This window comes from Mustela nigripes, chromosome 6, assembly GCF_022355385.1.
Source record: "Mustela nigripes isolate SB6536 chromosome 6, MUSNIG.SB6536, whole genome shotgun sequence".
In the NCBI taxonomy this organism is placed as follows: Eukaryota; Metazoa; Chordata; class Mammalia; order Carnivora; family Mustelidae; genus Mustela; species Mustela nigripes.
Window position 1 is genome coordinate 101,531,460 of NC_081562.1, and position 19,704 is coordinate 101,551,163.

The following is a 19,704-nucleotide window of genomic DNA, read 5'->3' on the forward strand; positions in this document are numbered from 1 at the left end:
CCAGGTCGTGCATTTGTTCACAATAAACATTTACTGGAAAGTCACTAAGCTGTTCTCTGAAAATCAGAAGTAAATCAGTAGATCTCATCCCTCAATTCTCTCTAGTTTTAACAAGGTGAATTAGGGGGCACCTGGGTGGCTCAGATCGTTAAGCATCTGCCTTCGGCTCGGGTCATGGTCTCAGGGTCCTGGGATCGAGCCCCACGTCAGGCTCCCTACTCAGTGGGGAGCCTGTTTCTCCCTCTCCCTCTGCCTCTGCATCTCCCCCTGCTGTACTCTCTCTGTCTCTCTCTCTCAAATAAATAAACAAGTCTTTAAAAAAAAGAAGAAGCTGAACTGGGTCCACTGATACAAAGTTTTTGAGGCAGCACAAATGCAGCCAGATAGAAGTGACACAGAAAACAGCAGGGACTGTCCAACGCACCAGCCACAGAAGACGTGTGAGTGAAGATGCTTTGGAGAGTGAAAACACCAGTACAGATTGCTGGTTAATTGTCCGACAGGAAGATTAGAAATTAGATTGGACAAGATCCAGTAAAGGAAACCCAAGAGATATGAAAGCAGCTAGGGAGGGGGATGGACACTGTCACATCAGGGCTGAGTATTTTCCTTTTTGTGTGGTGAAAGGACATGGAATTTGGGTGACCTCAGAAGCTGTCTTTGTTTCCCAGCTTCATCAATTGTTAGGTCTGTGGCCCTGGGAAAATTATTTTACCTCTGTGAGACTCAGCTTTCTTACTTGAAAATGGAAATAATAATACTTGTCACTGAAGATTGTTTTTATGAATTTTTTTGAACCAGAGAGCATGTGTCCCATGCTAGTAGATATGTAGGAAATGCCGGCTGAGGTTCCGTGAAGACTGAGCATTGGAGTTTTGTTTAGAGACTATGGAAGGGGAGCGATGGGCAGATTTTTCCAGAAAACCATAGTGTCCAAGCCTTTAAGCTCCCCGTGTCTGAGAGCCACATTCTCCTGCCCTTTGCTGTGGTCATCAGCAGGGTTGGTTCATCCCAGAAGGCTCCCGTGGCCCCAGTCTCTCTTCCCAAGGTAGAGAAGAGAGCTGCATATGGACTGGTCTGCATCGTACTGTCAACCTGCATTCTTCTGTCCAAACTAGACTGAATTATTGAGTAGCAGGACTCTCAGAAATCACTGGACCTTCTTCCTCCATCTGGAGAAACTAGTGTTTCACTGTTCATGTGGTGATAAAGTGTGGGCTGGCTCTCCCTTAATCACAAAGAAATGAAGAGAGTATGCCTTGCCTGTCTGTCCCAATGTTGCATTTGTATGCAGTGAACTCTTAATATTTAAGCTGTTCCTTCCAGCCTGTTCCTTCCTGTTGTGACTTCCAGAGTTTCTGAATTGAGCCCGATCCTCTGTATAAACCCCAAGTGACTCCATACAGACTGGGGATCTTTATTTCCTAAGTAGTTTGTTTGGAAATTTGGATCCGTGGTTTTCATGACACATCTTAACTACCAGCCATAAAGCCAACCTTCAAATGCTTTCTTTTCTTTTCTTTTTCAAATCCAGATTACTTTATTTTTGTTTTGTTTTTTAAAAATTTTTCTTGTGTTATGTTAATCACCATGAAAGACAGCATTAGCTTTTGATGCAGTGTTCCAAGATTCACTATCGTGCCCTCCTTTTGCTTTGCTCATCAAGTCCAGTGCAGTGGTTGTGCAGCTTTATGGATCTGCTGGTGAACGTGAATTATTCCTGCCCCAGTGCTCTGGAAGTGCTGCCGTTAGAGGTCTAACTCTCTGACACCAGCAGGGTCTGTCCACATGTCCACCTTCTCCACTGTGCACTGTGAGCTCTTGGGAGGATGGCACAGTAATTTGTTCATCTTCATTTCCTAGCAACAGACATGGTGTCCAGCATATAGAATGTGCTCAATAAATGATTGTTGGATGGATGAATGAATGGTAACTGATGGACACTGAGAACCTTCTTAAATTCTTTCAGCGCTTTTAATTGTTTTCCTAAGCAGTAGAGGCCCATGCTCATGCCCTCACTGTCTCTTCCTGTTTAACTATCAACTGATACTTGCAATTCCTTTTTACACCAGTTACCCTCTGTGCTGAGCCCAGTTGGCTTCCCTTGCCCTCAGGGTACGGGCATCACTGGGTACAGCCTTGAAATATGGGCTGACAAAATAAACAGTGATGACCTTTCCTTGCTCTATTTTCACATAAGTGTTTTTATTAAGGGACTGTTTCTAGCTGAATTGTTGAGAAGACCAACTCACATCACCAAGTCCCTTACTCATTTCCTTGCATTGCTTGTTAGTGGTTCAAGAAAAGGAGGATTCTTGAGCCCACAGTTTGTCATCCCCTTAAGAAGATTGTGTTGCTGGGGCACCTGGGTGGCTCAGTGAGTTAAACCTCTGCCTTTAGCTCAGGTCATGATCTCAGGGTCCTGTGATCGAGTCCTGCATTGGGCTCTCTGCTCGGCGGGGAGCCTGCTTCCCCCTCTCTCTCTGCCTGCCTCTCTGCCTACTTAGGATCTCTCTCTGTGTGTCAAATAAATGAGTGGAATCTTTAAAAAAAAAAAAAAAGAAGAAGAAGAAGAAGAAGAAGACTTGTGTTGCTTTTACTAAGCTATAAAAAGTTAAGGGAAAAAAGCACTATGATGACTTTCATTAGATTTAGACTCTCCTAACTGACTGGTTTTATGCTTTCTTCCAAGTCTTCCATGCAAGTTACAGCACTGAGAACTGCCATGTCAAGGTGTCAGCATTTCATGTCCCATTTCTCCTCACCATCACTGAGTCCCGTGATTTCCCTTCACACAGTTGAGTTGACCTCTTTTTGTATCTGTTTTGTGTTCACAGCTGGTGAAAATAATAACCTTATATTTATGAACCAACTAACCTCTGAACACCTGCTGTGGGATAGGCACCACACAAAATTGTGGAGACTCAGAAAAGAATTTGATATGTCCGTGGTCCCCTGAGGCTCCCCATCTAGGGACTGAGTCGAGTAGACCAGTAGAGCTGTGTGTGCAAGGCACGGTGGGAGTGAGTGGGGGAGGTGGCTGTAGCACTCACTTCTGCCTGGGCAAGGTGGTGGGACTAGGGTGGAGAAGGTTCTTTATTGCGAAGGTTAGGTTTGAGTCAGACCTGAAATGCAGATTGTAATTCATTCAGCACATGAGAAGAGGATGAAAATTCTACAGATAGTAGAAGTATGTATGAAGGCTCAGAAATACGGAAAACATGATGAGTTTGAAATGATTTTTTGAAATGGTTTGAAAGCAGGCAGAGTTGGTCTCCAAACATACCAGCTAAATATGAGCCCTGAGCTCAGAGCATGGGTGGGAAGGAGATGTGTTTGGAAAAATTAATTCGGGTTAGATCACAAAGGTCTTGAATGTCGTAACATGGATCTGGGCTTATGTGTGTGAATGTGCATGCATACAGGCATATGTGTGATGGGAAGGTGGATATTTTCACTGAAGAATTTTAAATTAATGAGTAAAAACTGTGCTTGATCAAGAGCTCTTCCACAAATCCTGGCTAACCTATTCTACCTGATGCACTATTTTTCTTCCTGAAGTAGATTGTCTTGGAACGTCCTTCCTGGAAGCCATCTTGTTCAGTTTAACCCACTCCTCCTTGTTATTTTAACCTAAGCCCAGGTAACGAAGGCCAAGATTTTAATTGTCTCCAGCGTCAGGCAGTATAGGGCTGGTGTTGATTTGAGAAGGTCCTGGAGAGTGAGAGGAGAAAAGCAATGGACTTTGTGCCTCGGAGTGTTTCCAGTCTTTGTGCATTGCTGGACAGCAATTGTCCCAGCCTAGCATTGCTGGAGCTCCTTACAGCAGGCTTTGTAAAGATTTAGCTGAAAATCAACTTACGGATTCCTGCCTAATTGGCTTGGCCAGGTTTAATCTGTTACTGGTCAAGCCAAGCTGGCTTCTATTATGCAGTGCACGGAGGGTTCCCGGTGATGTTCTTATCCTAATGCAGGCTGGCTGTTTGTAGAAGTCAATCTTGGTGTTGGTGAAGGCCAGTATCATTGTGTCCTCTGAAGTGAACCTAGAAGGACGCCCATCTGATACAACCTTTAGGTTTTTGACTTAAAAGAAAAAGTCTTGGATTTGGTATGTGTATGTTAGAGGGTTAGAGTTTTATATTTTTTTCCTCCCCCAGATAAAACAAAGCTTCCTATTTGATTCTGCCTCTTTGGGCTGATTCCTAGAAATGTACAGTGTACCCTGTCCAAGCAGGCAGCACTTACCGCTTAGGACATCTGCAGAGAGGGGGTCCTCATGGCCTAGGGTACCCTGCGGAACATCAGAGTGGGAACGGGGGTGTCCTGTCACTGCAGGCACAGCACCATGGGCCTTTCCTGAGCCCAACCCCTTGAGGTCATACAGGGCTGGACACATAGGCTTACATGGCAAGGAGAAAATAAGAACTGTGTCGTGGCCTTGGGGTAATTCAGGCGCACTGTGAGCATCGAGCCACCACTGAAAGTCGTTTATGTTGACCCAGGAGAGACCAAAGGGAGCCTGTAGGTCTGGAGAGTTTATGAAGGTAAAAAAACAAATCACCAAGGCAACCTCAGGGAGAGGGCTCATCTCTCCCCTGGAGATCACATGAAGAAAAGGAGGGAGAGGGCACAGTCCTATTTTCCTATTTCCTGGAAGACCCTGGGTGTCCGCGTGCCATTTGCGCAAGTGTGGTGATGGTGTGCTCTGTACATTGACAGCTGCTCAGAAGTAACCTGTCCCTTCCTCCCCCTGCCAGTCTCTTTGCCAGCCCCTTGTGGGGGCTTTGGAGGGTCTGCATGGTTTTGCTTGAGGAAGTCACTACCAAAAAGAAGAACACTTGCCCTGTAGAACTGAACTCATTAGAATCAAGAAGACCAACTTAGAAGTCCACAGATAAAGACACATTCATACATATACTTCAATACAGACATGTATTTTAAAGGTCGTAGAAAACCAGTCTAACATCTGTTTTGCTTTCCTTGTTGATTCCATCCCCTCCCCCCCCCTGCCCCTACCCCTTCCCCTGACTCTAAAGTGAATTCCTCAGCAAAGCCTGATTTAAAAGATGCCAGAGACCCTGTATTTTGAACTGGCTCCCAGAGCTTGTTTTTGAAGATTTCCCCTCCCACTCCCCACCGCCCCAACCCCTTCAGCCAGCCAGCTTGGCAGGCGTCCTTCCAAGGTCCCAGCCTTGACAAATCTGCGCCTTCTAGTGATCTTGCCACCAACTGACACCTGCCAGTCCCCTGGGGCTGGCTGAGAACCCGCTGGGCATCAAGGACCACATGGAGACGGACAAGAGCAAAAACCCACAACTGTGGTCCCAAGCAAACTGCCAGATCAAAAGCAGTTCCACACAGGTTCTCTTTCTCGAAACTTCTACTGCCTCAGGGCATATCCCTCTGTGAACGTTTTCTATTTTATTATTATTTTTTTTTAGTTTAGATCCTGGGTTTTCATTCTTTATTTGAATATTCTAGAATCTTGAAGCTTGTCCAAGAGAATGAGAATCACAGCATCATTACAGATCAGACCTGGAGAGGAATTTAAACCAGTCTCTTCAGGCCTTCTCAATGAGGATGCTGAAGCCCATTGGGACAGAGAGAATTACGCAAAGACATATGGCTAGTGAGAACCATCTCCAACGCTGGAGGTCAGGCCTCCCGCCTCTCATTCAGAGCTTACAGCCTAAATTTGTGTCTGGATAACATATCTGTGTGCGGTCTACATCGCAGCCGCTCGTAAGGGTTGATATTTATCCCAGTAAGGGATAATGTTATTGAGCAATTATTAGGTGGCAGACGCTGTTCTAAGCACCTGATTCGTGCAATATCACTCACCCTTGTGACAACCTAGATGGGCATCGTCATTCTCCATTTGCAGTCAAAGTAACCGAGACCCAGAGAAGTTAAATAACTTGCCCTTGGCACGTAGGGGCTTCCTATTAGACTGTGGCTTTCCCAGGACTCAGGACTGTGGTTGCTGAGCCCCTAGGGATGGATGGAGCCCTCGCCTGTCTAGTGAAAAAGAAGTGTGAGTAGATGAGTCACAACAGCGCACGATGAGAGCTGTGACAGGCAGGCGCCAGGGCAGGGCGAGGGTAGAGAAGGAAGAAGGGACTTCTCCGAGAAGACGGCATTTGCATGGGTTTCGGGCTGCAGAAATGTTAGCTGGAGAGAATGTGCACAGGCGAGGGGGGCGCCTGCTGCCTTTCAGGAAGATCCCAGAGGGGAGAAGCCTGGTGCCTAAAGGCAGAAGCATGCTGGCTGTGGGGGAGATGTGGAGAGATAGGGCTAGAGAGGTACGTGGGGATCAGACCATGAAGTACCTTCCTCCTGAGATAAGGAATTTGGCTGATAGTCAGGAAACAGAGGGGAGCCCAGAGCCATTTTTATGATAGGTATGTGCCAGGATCAGGGGGAAGAGGCTATAGAAGCCTGGGCAGACTGGACAAGGGAAGCACTTAGGGGGTTGGGCTGTGGCCCAGGCAGACGCGGTGAAGGGCTGGGCACCACGCTGATTGGCACAGGCCTCCTCTCTCCTTTGCTCCCACTGCTTCCATGGCTTGGAATGCTCTCTTCATCCCAGGCCCATCTTTGAAGACCAAGCTTAGGTGTTTGACCTGGAGGCTCTCTTCAGCCCCCACCATGAATGGGCTTGCGCTCCCCCTCTCCTGGGTCCCCGCCATCTCCAACACATTCCTCATTCTCTCTTGGCATGCAATCTTGGCACTCATCTTTGTGTATCTTTCTCTCTCAGCTCACCAAAAGCAGGACCAGACCTTTGCCTCCTGAAATACTTGGCAAGGTGCCTGACATTCAGTGAGCTCTCAATAAATGTGTGATGAATGAATAAACTTTCTAAAGACAGTGACTATTTATATGGAAAGATGAGGCCCAATTCGGGAAGTGATTTTTTTTTTAAGTGACCTTAGGGGTTGGCAAACTATGGCCCATGGGCCAATTCCAGCCCATTTTATGTACTGCTTTTGTGGATAAAGTTTTATTGGAACACAGCCAAGCTTATCTGTCCATGTGCTGTCCCTAGCAGCTTTCGCCCTACAATGGCAGGGTTAAGTCATTGTGACAAGATGGTATGGCCTGCAAATGGAAAAATACTTACCATCCGGATGCTTACTGAGAAAGATTGTCAACCTGTGAGTTAGAGGACCAGGATTAGTGACTGGAGATAAAGAGTGATGGAAAGGAGAGAGTCAAGACTTTTCTTATTGTCAGATCTCCTCACCACACCTAGCGCAGAGTTTGCTTCGCGGCGATGGCCTTGGCCCGTGGGCCTGCAGGCGCTGGGAGAGAAAGACCATAGCTGTGGGGCAAGAGGAAGCGGGAGCTGGGAGACCAGGGTGGGAAAGAGACCCCGTCAGAAAAGACAAGGGGCCGTGGCTGCAAGGCCAGGTTGACCTAGATCCTGCTTCTCCTGGAGAAGCTCCTCACGCTCTTCTCTCCCGTAGTCATCCAGTTTGGCTTTGTCACCCTCTTTGTGGCCTCCTTTCCTCTGGCACCTGTGTTCGCCCTCCTCAACAATGTCATCGAAGTGCGGCTTGATGCAAAGAAGTTTGTGACGGAGCTGAGACGGCCAGATGCTGTGAGAACCAAAGATATCGGTATGTCCCTGCCTAGAGATCATGGCAGGCCCTCGCCTCCGTCCTTCCCCTCGGGCTCCCTGCAGCTTCCTGCCATCACCATCTCACACTGGATTCAAGAGGGCTGGGGGAAGCCCTTGTCTCTCCATCCCTTGGAGCTCCTTGTCCTCATATCTTCGGGTGCCAGGAGGCCTTTATCCACACCCACTTGTCCCCCTGATTTCCAGACAGACGCATCTCAGCCTTCCTAGGCAAGCCCATTCCTGGGGGCCTCGCAGACCTCCATGGTACTTTGTCTGTGGATCCTCACCCTGGGCTGTGGCCTTGTTGTCACCAGACCAAGCATGGCAGCGAGCTCGACGTGCTGCTTTCTGTCTTGCAGGGATTTGGTTTGACATTCTCTCCGGGATCGGCAAGTTCTCCGTTATCAGCAACGTAAGCATTCCCTCCATGACACCCTAGCTCTGTGGGAAGGGAGCTGCCTAGGGGGCCTCTAGGGGAGCTGCGGCTTTCAAAGCAAGGTACCAGCCCTCATTACCTCCCAGCCTTTTACTTTGGAGCTTTGTTCAAGGCAGCCCCTGGTTAATAGTGCGTACATGCCTTCTGACTCCTCCTGCAGTGGCCAGGGCTGCGTGACGTTCTTGTTAGTTTCACTATGCAAAAGGTAATTATCCACCAGAATGCATACCTTGGCCTTAAGAGTCAAAAATCTGATCTTTCTCCGGAGCCAAGAATAATGAGGAAAGAATTCCCCATATCTATCCATCTCTTTCTTTTTCTCCTCCCAAACTAAACAATACCTGGACCGGTGCCCAGGTCCGTGGTTCCTAATTATGGTTCCTCCAAGCTGTCAATGCGGAGTCGCAATTATTCCCATGGATTCTGGCATGCGTAGGTTAGGATAGGATAGACAAGAAGAGGGGTCCTACCTGTCATGACCTCCTTAACTGCCTTGCCAGACATGTCAGTATTTCAGGGGAAATCCTGCTGGGCCCAAGCCAATGGCAGCTTTTTGCTCCTGCCTTTTGTACGGATGGTGGCCCGGCAGGGCCTTTTGTTCCATCTCCCAAGAAAGTCCCGGCGGCCTGGCGCATACCAAGAAAGCCACCCGCCTGTTTTCCTCCTGGGAAAGAAACTTTGGTTCTGGCTGGGACTGGGTTGCCTGTTAAGAACAGGTAAAATGACTAGAGAGAATCAGCCCCCTGCATTTTGAATGCTCAAAGTAGGAAGCACACATCTTAAGTCTGGCAGATGAGGTGGAATTCAGAGACTAGATCAGTAGCTACTTTGGAGTTGTGTTTACTAGGAAAGGGGCCTTGCATACTAGGCACTTTCCACCATACCACAGAATGACAAGAAGTCTTACCTCCCTGGCCTTTCTAAGACTTCTTTACTTATCTGTAAGAATGGGAGAGCATAAGATTACCCACCAAAAAGGATCATTCTGGAGATTAAATGGGAAGATGGAAGGCCGTAGAGCAAGAGCTCAATGAGTATGTTATTCATTCTCTAATATGGTTGTGGCCATTCATGCTCATATACACATGTAGGAAACAATACCTAAACTACATTTTAAAAAAAATAGCTTTAATTATTGGTGCAGAATACAGTATAAACACCTGCCAGAAAGATTTAAGATTTTCTTTGCAGAAAGTACCTCCACATTCAAACATGCCATCATTCACTCGCTATTTGCTTTGCTCCGTAGGCAGTTATAGGACACTTAAATATACCAGACAGTACATTGGGTACGCGTGGTTGGATCCAGCCAGACCCACTCCTACCCTCTCCGTGTCTCAGTGTTCCTAAATCTGATGGATGAAAGCACAACTTCCTTTATGTGCTGTGCTAAAAAGTGCTGAGAGACGATGGTCAAATGGAGGGAACGTGGTACCATGTCCCTGGTACTCCTGGCTCTCTGGTGTCCCACAGAGGCAAAGGTTCATCGTCAGCCAGTGTCCTTGCACGTTGCCTCTAAGTGGCACTCTTTTCACTCTGAGTAATTTTCTCAGAAATTCTTCCACTCTGCCTTGGCTTGGCCAACATCACTGTCAACTTGGATATTTCAGAGGGGCTCACTCCCGCCCGAACCCAACAGTCCACACTGGCTTAATACTCTCAGCAGCCAGCCACTGTCCAGTGGGTTCACTTACACATATCGAAGGTGGGAAACTGCATGAGCTCCAAGTAAGGACTTCTCTATCAGAGTGGTGTCTCTGGATGAGGAGCCCAAGAGAGAACCATCCCTCAGCCAGAGGGACCCTGTACCACCTGGACAGCTTCCTCCCTGAACACCCCGCAAGCCCCTGTGCTTCTGTCCTTCAGGCCTTTGTCATCGCCGTCACCTCCGACTTTATCCCTCGCCTCGTGTACCAGTACGCCTATAGTCACAACGGGACCCTGCATGGCTTTGTCAACCACACCCTCTCCTTTTTCAACGTTAGCCAGCTGAAGGAGGGAACGCAGCCGGAAAACTCACAGTTTGACCAAGAGGTTCAGTTCTGCAGGTAAAGTAATCCAGTGGAGGAGGGCAGCAGCAGGTGTCAGGAAGTGGTAGATCCAAGGAATTATCTGGAAGATCTAGATTTATATCACTCTCCTCTCCCTCAGCCCCCCCGAATCACTATAAATCAATTGCAGTGGATCAGTAAGTATTTATTGAGTGTCTTTTACCAGACACTACAGAGCAAAGAAGTATATAGCCTTGTCTTTACCATCAAGGCCTTTGTGGTCTGGTTGGAAAAAGCAAGCAGAGCAGATGGGACAGAGCATGCTACTGAAGGACTCTATCTAGTGTGGACCGTGAGCACTGGGGGTGTTCAGAGGAGGGGAAGATTGGTGGGGGCTAGAAGGGAAAGGTAGGCTTCCTGGAGGGCCCAGGAGGAGATGTAAGATGGAAAGAGAGTAAGCTACGTGGGGAGTCAGCATGGGCTAAGTCATAGGATGAGGATGAATTTGGAGTGTCAGATGAACATTTAGAGGCTAGATATTGTAGTTAGCAAGAAGAGCACTTAGAAGATAACAAAAAGGAACAGTTTTGGAAATACAGTATATCAGAACTCCTAGGATAATATAAGCCAAAACATTGTTGAATTTGAATAGATAGGACGAAGTCGATGATAGGAAATCTTGATATATTGCAGGAATTGTAATATGATGTGAGAATGATAGGTAAAGTGTAGGCTTGGGAAAATTAGTCTCAGAAAGAAGTGTGGACTAGAATTGGGGGAACTCAGGGAGGGCAGCTAGGGTGCTGCCATCATTCAGGCAGGAACCACGGCAGGCATGGTCCAGGGTGATGGAAGGAATTAGGAGGAAGTGAGGAGCTATTTACTGTAATACATGGTAGTGTTGGTGGCAAGAGAGTAAGAGGGAGCCAGAGCCAAGGATATCTCTCAAGGTTGGGCTGAGGTCAGAGGTGGGTCCATTGACAGGGAAAATGCTAAGAGAATCCAATTTTATGGCACATAGGATGAATTTGATTTCAATCACATTGATTAAAAAAGAATGGTGGGAAAGTTTTCACCTAACTCCAGGGCACACGTAAGCTGGAATTCCTAAGGGGTCCAGGTCAGAGTTGTGGTTGAAAACCACCAGCACAGGGAACATGGAAGCCAAGAAACAGAAAACTCCACTATTAATTCAAGAAGGGCAAATAAAGAGAGGAACAGATGGGAACCAATTTGGAACCTCATGAGAGGATAGTAAAGGACTTTGGCAAAGATCACAGCTCATATACCAAAAAGCATAGAGCAATAAATACAACAAAATCTAAAACCTAAGAAAGGTATTGAGGGATAAATGGAGGGCTTTTCTGGGCCATCCCCAAGCGTGTCTGACGTAAGTGCTGGTGACTTTCCATCGGAGAAGCAAGGCCTCAGTGGTTCTTGCCACCGGGGTGACCCTGGGTATAGCTGTCGTGTGTTCCTGCTTGATACCCAAGGCCTGCCGTCCGTGAGATGGCCGCTCAGGTTCAGACTCCCAGTCTGACGCCACACAGGAGAGGAGTCGATTGGTCCTCCCCACCCAGATGACCGAGTGACACAACCGTACCCTGTGTGATTGCAATGGAAGGGTATCTGGTCCTGGCCGGGAGAGCTGTAGGGCTACACTCTAGTCAACAAGGAGAAGGCTCAAAACCAGCGACCGGATCCAAGAACAGGTAAGTAAATTTAGTCACAGATAGTGATTTCTGTCAGCCTAGATGTTTCCAGTAACTGCATAGCTGGCGCCACAGGGAGTCTCACTCTGGGACTGAGGCAGGCAGATTTGCTGCTATGCAGTGCACAGTGGCCACTGTGTGCTCGTCACGCCAGACTGCCTGTCCTTGCAGCTAGGCTTTGGCCCACAGATGCGACAGACGTAGTTCCAGCACACGGAGGGTGTGTCCCAGCCGCAGGCTTCCCTGGTAGCCTCCAGACTGGCTCCAGCAGGGTACATGAGGTCGGCCAGCAGTCGGCAGTGCAAAATAGTATTTCCAGAATCGTTTCTGTAACCAGAAGGTATAGGAATCATCTTTTCGAAGTTTCCCATTCTACCGCGGATTAGAAGGGTCAAGAATTCCCTGAGTCACTGGGGTTTCAGGGACAGATCCTGAAGTAAAACTCACGTATATCCAAGAAAGCAGGTCAGCCCCCAGGCACGGCAGGGAGAAGCACCGTGTGGGTTGTGGGGAGGCAGGGCTGACACTGTGTGTTTTGTGTGTTTTTTTTTTTTAAAGATTTATTTGAGAGAGAGAGAGACCTCCCAGGTCAGGGGGGCAGTAAGAAGAGGCAGAGAGAGAAACTAAGCAGACTCCATGCTGAGTGTGGAGCCTGACACAGGGACTCATGATGCTGAGATCACGACCTGAGCCGAAATTAAGAATTGGACACTTAACCCACTGAGCCACTCGGGGCCCCTTCGTCTTTCTTCCCTTCCCTTCCACTCCACTCCCTTCCCCTTCCCGCCCCTGCCCTTCCCTCCCCTCCCTTTCCTGCCCTTTCCGGCCCTTTCCCCTCCCTTCCCCTCCCCTCTCTCTTTCTTGGGAGAGAGGCTCTCCACAGAGCAGGGAGGCCAATGCAGGACTCCATCCCAGAACCCCGGGATCATGACCCAAGCCAAAGGCAGACACTTAACTGACGGAGCCAGCCCAGTGTCCGTCCCCCTCTGTGTTTCTTTAGTCGGTCTAGAAGCACTGAGGGTCTGTGACCTTGCACCTGACCATCGGAACTTCCAGAAACACTGTGAATATGCTTTCCAGATATATCAGGGGCTTCACTGGCTTAAACATAAAAGGACTTGAATGGGCCGCCACATTGAAAGTTGAAAGTAGTTCTAATTTTAGGCAAGATGATTCAGTCAAGTCTGCCTACACCGAATCTTTCTCCACCTCCCTCGCAGTACTACTCCAGTCTACTACCAGCAGCTCCTAGGTCCAAGTCCAAGTGGGAACATACCTCTTTCCCAGTGATCCTGCAGAAGTCTCATTGGCTAGGATCAGTAGGCGTGCCCTCCCCAGAACCGGTCATGGTAGCCAGGGGAGGAGCTGGAGGTAGGAAATGAAATGATCTCAGTCTGAAGCACCGAGTAGGAGAGTAGGAGGTAGTTGCGTGGGGAAAAGTTAAGGTGAATGGATACAATAGCAAATGTCCTGCACACCAGGTATTACTAGTACACACAGAGCAGGTCAAGCTTTGTTGTAGCTGCTTCCAGAGTCCCTGGACTGCCCAGCCAGTTCCAAAGCCCCGATAACTCCTCTCTCCATCGTTTCCATGTAAGCTGATGGGATTGTGGCTTATTGGAGACAAAGGGACCCCTGGGTGGCTCAGTCGTTAAGTGTCTGCCTTGCTCAGGTCGTGATCCCAGGATCCTGGAATTGAACCCCACATGGGGCTCCCTGCTCAATGGGATGCCTGCTTCTCCCTCTCCCACTCCCCCTGCTTGTGTTCCTTCTCTTGCTGTGTCTCTCTCTGTCAAATAAATAAATAAAATCTTTAAAAACAACAACAACAAAATCCCCTCTTCTAACAAAGTGGCAGAATTATTACTGGGCGCCATGTGTAGAAGTATGTTCTGTATTTCTGCTAAGAAAATGTTTCTGCAAGATGAAACCAAAATGATTTTTGGAGTATCTGACGTGATTTCCTTACCCAGTGCCAGTAAAGAGTACGGGTTCACTGTGCAATTATTTTTGAGACCTTACGAGAAAGGCTTGTTGTTGGTTCCATGATAAGGAATAAGACACAATGCCTCCCTCAAGAAGTCTAGATGGAGGAGATGAGCAAGTAAGCAAGCAAATAAAGTCTAGCTTTAGTCATTTATAACAGGGTAACTTCAGGGAGCTCCGAGAGCCACACAGAAGGAGGCACGCACCTAACCCAGACCTGAGTGTTGCCGTGAAGCTTCAGGGGAGCTAAAAGCTGGAGGTCAAACATTTTGCAAGTTTGGCCAGACTGATGCTCTTGTTGACGCTCCTTGTTCACATGACCAAGCTGGCCTGGGAGGGCTGGGAGGAGTGCGGGGGTGCGGAGGGGACTGGAAGGGAGCCTCGAGTGCTGAAGAAGGTCTGGGGAGAACAAGGCCTTCCAGGTAGACGAGCTCCTTGGTGCTGGATGGTGGGAGCTGGAGTGGCAGATAAGCTCTGAGGGCGAGGAGGGACGAGAATGTAGAAGCCAGACCGAGAAGAGCGTGGTGGTCTTACGGAGGTGCGTGGACTCCCCCTTAGGGCAGTGGGGAGCCGCAGGGAGCAGGGATGAGATCACACTTGTCATTGGGGTTCTCTCTGGCTGCAGTGTGAAGGCCAGTGGGTTACATTTGAAACAGAGATGTTTCACTCCACGGTGTAAACAGGTGTCCAGAGTCGGCTCAGCCTATTATCTGGATACAACATACCAAATCGGTGTACTTTGGGGCTACTTCTCCTAGAGGGGCAATAATTATTGATGGAAATCTCTGCCTCAGTGGGTCCTACTTGCCTCATGCTGTGGGAACTTGGCCAGCTCACCAGCGTCTCAGGAGTTTCGGAGGGGGGCATAACCTACTGATGTAAGCCAGGCATCGTCAGTGGGTGTAAGAGGTAGCAATGAAGAAGGAGAGAGAGAGATAAGAAGAGAAGGAGAGGGAGGAGAGAGCGCTCTAGAGCTAGTCCCAAAGCCAGTGTTTAAAGCTGCTTCCGTGGTGGGAAATGAAAAGTTTGTCCTGATTTCTGGCAAATAGTGTTGGGAACTCGATGACCCTTCTTATTCTTAGCTTTCAGTGACCTCTGGAGATAAATGTGGTCACATAAAACTGAGGGCTCGGGCTCCAGCCCAGCCTCGCCAGGCATCGAGGTATCCTAAAAATAGCAGTAAATGTTGGGACATGTCTCCAGCTGCCCATTTGAGATGCATTCCCAGTATTTTGGGAGCAGCGTTCACTTCGGTCCTCTCGCTGCTCTGGCGGGGCCGCTCCATAAACAGTCCAGTGACGTGGGTCTGCGGGCAGGAGCCGACGCGGCTGACAGGGTGGAAGGGCTACCATGTCCTGGATGGCGGGTGGTGGCCCAGGTTCCCGGCTCCACGGGAAGGGAGCAAAGGGGTCGGCAGGGGAGGGCCTGGCCAGGGAGCTGACTTGGGCCTGGTCAAGCCAGTGGGACTGCTGGGGGCTGCCGAGCGTCATTGGGGGCGACTGCTGGGTTTCTCTGCAGGGCCCGAGTTCTTGCATCTCCCAAGGTCACGTGGCAAGTCTTCGGAGAGGCGAGTTCTCTTCAGTCTGAGGCTGTCTGTCATCAGCTCCGTGAATGCAGAGGGAGAGTCAGCTTTTCCGGGTGTTGCCATTACTGATCTTTATCGACCCCTGGATTAATGTGGCTCTCATTAGTTCCTAATTGCCTGTACTGTTTTCCCTCGTCAAGGGCCGGTCTCAGAAGGCAGTTTGAAGTAGCTCAGATGGAATGAAGATATTGTATGTAATTGTGTTTAGCAGGAAAATGACACTAATTGCCATTGGGACTATTAAAAATTTTTTTTTAACATACCACTGTTTGGAGTTGAGAACCGTATTTACTAACTGATTCATAATGTAACTAAAACCTCATTTTTGGAAAAAGCCATCCCTGATGGTTGATGACTAAATCCTCAGTCTGTAACTTCAGTAGCCTTCCCGCCCACAGTGGTGTTGGATGAGGAGGAATTGTGGCAGATGTCCCTGTCACTGTCACTGGCCACCCCTGCAAGGGAGGATGAGCGGAGGACATCTGAGCGGGGAGTCTCTCTCTTCCCCCTCCGCACCTCAGTTCCCCATCTATAGCAGACATGGAACGAATGATCTCTAAAGATTCTTTCTGCTTCTTTCAAAAAAAAAAAATATTTCATGATACACGTAATACTAAAAACTCTAAACATTGACAGCCTCTCCGACTCTGTTCCACATCCTCCCTCCCCTCTGCCTGGTCCTAGGCACCTCCCCAACAGTACTCACGGCGGGACATTTCCACACGTCTTTCTCAGACTTTCTTTCGTGAGTTAACATCAAGTGAGCTCACAGAAACTTTACGGGGTTTCATGGCTTTGTTTTACAATAATGAAATACATTCGGATTAATGGGAATGTTATTTCTTTAGGTAGTGTATAAATTCAAACTCCATGTGATTTTTCATAGTGTTAGAACAATCTAGATATAATCTTACATTAATTTAGAGCTACAATATAATGATGATTTTTCTACCAGTTTCACTTACCGTGTATGAGTCTGTCTCAGTTAACGCTATAATTTTGCTCCTCAAAGCTTAGTATTAAAATGTGAGTCCACCGAATATTGCCATTAATTATAGCCTCTTGAAATTGTGACTTTTTTTTATTTAAAAGCAATTCTGTATAAATATGTATATATACAAAAGGAAAAGTCTTTCTTGATCATCCTTACCCCAGTCATTCTCTCCCAGGAGAAACCATTGTGTTTATTCTTGGTAGAAGCCTCCAGAAATCAGTCACATGCATTGTCTTATTTAATTTTCACTGTGCTTTCCTTTAACATTTAATCTACATGTACACACACGCAGGCTCATACTCATTTATTTATGGTCGGTGGGTGAGAGCTGGAGCACTTCTGTGTGCTCAGCACAGAGATGCAAGCTCCATTTTACAGATTAGAATGCTGAGTTTCAGAGAAAAGAAACAGGTTTCTCAGGGCCTTATAGCTAGTAAGTGACAGAGGCCACTCCCAGTGCACACTTGCTTTTTAGACACTCCAGTGGGTTTGTAATTGCAAGCCTCTCCTTATTATGAGACTCTCAAAATTAATATTAAGGCTCAAAGACAATAAAGAGAGCTCTGGAGGGGTGAGGATGAGGTCTAGGAATGGCTCCTAAAAATCCTATCTCCAAATTTAAATCCCAGCCAGCAGGTGCAGGAAGGGACCAGATGTGGGAGTTCTCCCAGTGCTTGGCCCCTTAGGAAGACTTTGGGAGAACCGCACTCCCTCAACCAGGGAGAAGCATCTGGTTTTGAAAGGCCTTTCAAAAGCTTCTGGGAATGGAGCAGAAGCTCTACCTCCCACGGGCCTGAGGCTTACCTATTTTGTGCCATTTACCTGGACACAAATCCTGAGAGAAGCCCCTGGAGTTGTGGCGCCAGCTGACTCTTTCTGATTCATATCAGCGCGAGGTGAAACCTGTAACATCTGTGCCCACGAGACTCAGAGACCCCCCCCCTTCCCCAGAATGCCAGAAGCCCTGGGAGCAGTTGTGTATGTGCTCTATCCTCTTCCCAGGAGCGGTGTCAGCCACCTCCAGGCAAAGGGGAAAGAGTAGCTGTTGATGATGGGGCACATGGAACGTTGAGGCCACTTTGTAGACCAGCATCTTGGCCATCAGAATGTCGGGTAACTTGTGAGAGAGCATAGAACCAAAGTGATAGAGGTAACACTGAGCTGTCACCTGGTGACTCTGAAGTGTATGCTTTTGCCAGTGCTGTGCATGGGGCTTAGACACCAGACGGACCTGTCTGACAGCTCATGTGTCGTGGTGGACACAGTGAGGGTCATTGGTCACTGGTCTTTTTTTTTTTTTTTTAAAGATTTTATTCATTTATTTGACAGAGCCCAAGCAGGGGAAACAGCAGAGGAAGAGGGAGAAGCAGGCTCCCCACTGAGCAGGGACCCTGATTCGGGGCTCGATCCCAGGACCCTGAGATCATGACCTGAGCCGAAGGCAGACGCTTAATGACTGAACCACCCAGACACCCCATCACTTATCTTTTGTGGCCATTTCTAGTCTTAAAGGTCTTAAAGATGATTATCTCTTTAAGTAGTGTCTTCTTGTTACTCACTGAAAACATTTGATAAGCTTGACTTCTTAGGATGACACTGGAAAAAAATGATGAAATCTGAATTTACACTGGAATGTAAATAACCAGTTCTTTCCTGGTGGCAGAAGCTTACGGGAATAATATTCTTCAATCTATGAGTCATTGTTCATGAGTGGGTTAGGAAATCACTTTAGTCGGTCATGATCAGCATTTTAAAGACGAGAATAGGATAAGACAGGAGACGATAGATTCAGAAAATATTGGTTCATCGCACATGGCGAGGGTATGATTTTCAGCTCAGTGACGTATACTTACGTGTGCATTAATGGACAATGTATTTCTCACTACCATAGGTCATGGGGTTTTTTTTAAAAGTTAGCTTCAGAAAAGGAGATATGAAGAGATGCATAACTCATTGAATTGTGCATTGTTCTTTTCCGTGGATCGTTTGTCCTCTAGTTCCTACCAGAACTACCTTTAGCCCATTGGCATAGTGGTGTTTTCAAATAAAGCTTTCTAGAAATATCTGTGTTAATCTTTCCCCAGATCTTTGATTCAGTGCATGTGTTTGTTAGATTTTAAAAATGTTTTGGACACTCAAAGGGACACTTCCAAAAGCTGTGGTGAGTTAATATCAGAGGTAGGACCAGGATTAGATTACTTATGGATTCTTTCCAGACTGGGAAAAAGATGAGTGAGCGGTGGCTCCTAGAGCAAGGTCAGTGAGCAGCTGTTCCTTCCTAAGTGGAGCTAGAACACGAGAAGAACAGACTTCGGTTGTAGCAGGAGAGATGGGACTGACCTGGGGAAGGGCGCTAGGTGTCGGGCCCGTCCCCCTGAGGTCTTGAGAAGAGTAGATAGATCCGCTTTTGCCGTGAGGTCCTTTGAGGGGCAGCTGGAAGGCAGTGAGCTTGAGCTTTTTCCCACCCGAAGGTGTCCCTCTCCATTTAGCCATGCTCTCCCTCTCTCCCATTAACAAGCCTAATCTAGGGCTGGCCATGCTTCTGTCCTCTGCCCCGTGGATACGATGCATCCCGCCGTGTACTGCTGGGCTGCAGTTAGCTTTGCTTTTCAGCCGGATGTCAAAGCAAGCCTGCGACAGCTGTGATCAGCTGTTGGAAGGGCGGGGGTGGGGAAGGGGCAGCTCCTGGCCTCCTGCCCAACCCTAGTCAACTGCTTACTGTCCATGTCTGTTTGTCTCTTCCTGTTGCTGACTCTGTCGCTCTGCCGTTTTCTGTTTGTGTGTATCTCTTTTCCTTTTCCTCTTTTTTACCTTCCTTCTTCCTGCATCTCTGTGGACAGTTGGAAGCCACCGTGCTTTTACCTGGATCTTTTAGGGCAGCTGGCTCATTCCAGGTGGGGAAGGGACAGAAAGCTCCCATTTCTGGGGCGCCTGGCTGGCTCAGTCCATTAAGCGTCTAACTCTTGATTTTGGCTCAGGTCATGATCTCAGGGTGGTGGGATCTTGCCCTGCATTGGGCTCTGCGCTCAGTGGGGAGTTTGTTTGAGATTCTCTCTCTCCCTCTGCCCCTCCCCCTACCTCTCTCTCTCAAGTAAATAAATAAATCATTTAAAAAAAACCCCAAAACCATTTCTGAATCCCCTACCTCAAACCACAGCTGTTGGCGAGGTGCTTTGTGACAAGAGAGGAAAGGTCCGCCTTCATCCAGACTTGGATTCTCACGCTGACTGTGTCCTTGCTGGCCAGGAGAGAGACCTGGGCAAGTAACTGATCTTCTCTGAGCCTCAGTGTTCCCTATATTCTATGGGGGATATCAGCACCTGCTGGAGGATGCTATGGAGATTGAATGAGAAAGTTTCCAGAAAAGCTCCTTGCT

General features: G+C 48.0%; 1 protein-coding gene across 1 annotated transcript in view; it reads left to right on the top strand.

Annotated features, from left to right (window-relative positions):
- ANO2 (anoctamin 2) overlaps nt 1-19,704 on the top strand; it is a 341,480-nt gene that overhangs the window by 317,608 nt on the left and 4,168 nt on the right. Inside the window, exons 21-23 of the mRNA XM_059404945.1 lie at nt 7,470-7,622; nt 7,984-8,036; nt 9,927-10,108. Coding sequence (XP_059260928.1) covers nt 7,470-7,622; nt 7,984-8,036; nt 9,927-10,108 — 388 coding nt within the window. The remainder of the gene's footprint in view (nt 1-7,469; nt 7,623-7,983; nt 8,037-9,926; nt 10,109-19,704) is intronic.